General features: G+C 57.7%; 1 protein-coding gene across 1 annotated transcript in view; it reads left to right on the forward strand.

Annotated features, from left to right (window-relative positions):
* The window catches only part of EMH_0046000 (uncharacterized protein), a gene marked incomplete at both ends in the record, with an annotated part of 3,106 nt that extends 2,399 nt beyond the window's left edge, over positions 1–707 (forward strand). Inside the window, 2 exons of the mRNA XM_013496123.1 lie at positions 1–260; positions 500–707. Of these exons, the coding sequence (XP_013351577.1) occupies positions 1–260; positions 500–707 (468 nt within the window). The remainder of the gene's footprint in view (positions 261–499) is intronic.
* Positions 708–893: the final 186 nt, after the last annotated feature.

The following is an 893-nucleotide window of genomic DNA, read 5'->3' on the forward strand; positions in this document are numbered from 1 at the left end:
GCAGCAACAGCAGCAGCATTTCCATCGCCGCATGGACCCCACAGCTCAGGCCAATTGCAGCAGCAGCAACAGCAGCAGCAGCAGCAGCAGCAGCAGCAGACAGCAGCAAACCCGGTATCTCTCGCCAGCTGCTCCCTTCTGTCTTCAGAAAGAGCAGCAGCATCAGCTGCTGCTGCTGCTGCTGCAACAGCAGCAGCAGCAGCAGAAGCCCCTCCTCCTGGGGCAATGTCCCCGACCTCTTCTTTGGATACAAGCCGCAGGTGCGGTGCTGCTGCTGCTGCTGCTGCTGCTGCTGCTGCGGTTGCTGTTGCTACTTATTGAGCTCCTGCTGCAGTTGCTGTGTTTGTGGTGCTTCTGCTGCTCCTGCTGCTACTTGTGCTGCTGCTGCTGCTGCTGGTGAAACATGTCTTCTTATTTACATTTGCTGTTTGCTGTTGCTGTTGCCGCTGCTGCTGCTGCTGCTGCTGCTGCTGCTGTTGCTGCTGCTGCTGTGTCTCAGTTCTTCTTCATACGGCTCAAGCCTTTCGTCTTACCGTTCCCCGAACGCCTCCGCAGCAGCAGCAGCAGCAGCAGCAGCAGCAGCAGCAGCAGCAGCAGCACGACAGCGGCGGCCATCGTGTGTGCCTTGTATATCGACAGAGAAGGCGGGGGCGGGCTCCTGGATGGGGGGCCTTAAGGAACCCTCAGAATACCCCGTAGGCAACTGAAAGCCCCAAACCACCCATGCATGCATGCATGCATGCATGCATGCATGCATGCATGCAGCAGCAGCAGCAGCAGCACATACATGCATGCATACATGCATGCATGCAAGCATGCAGCAGCAGCAGCAGCAGCAGCAGCAGCAGCAAATACATGCATGCATACATGCATGCATGCATGCATGCAGCAGC

The sequence above is a fragment of the Eimeria mitis genome, genomic scaffold (genome assembly GCF_000499745.2).
Source record: "Eimeria mitis Houghton genomic scaffold, Emh_scaff1925, whole genome shotgun sequence".
NCBI classification, from domain to species: Eukaryota; Apicomplexa; class Conoidasida; order Eucoccidiorida; family Eimeriidae; genus Eimeria; species Eimeria mitis.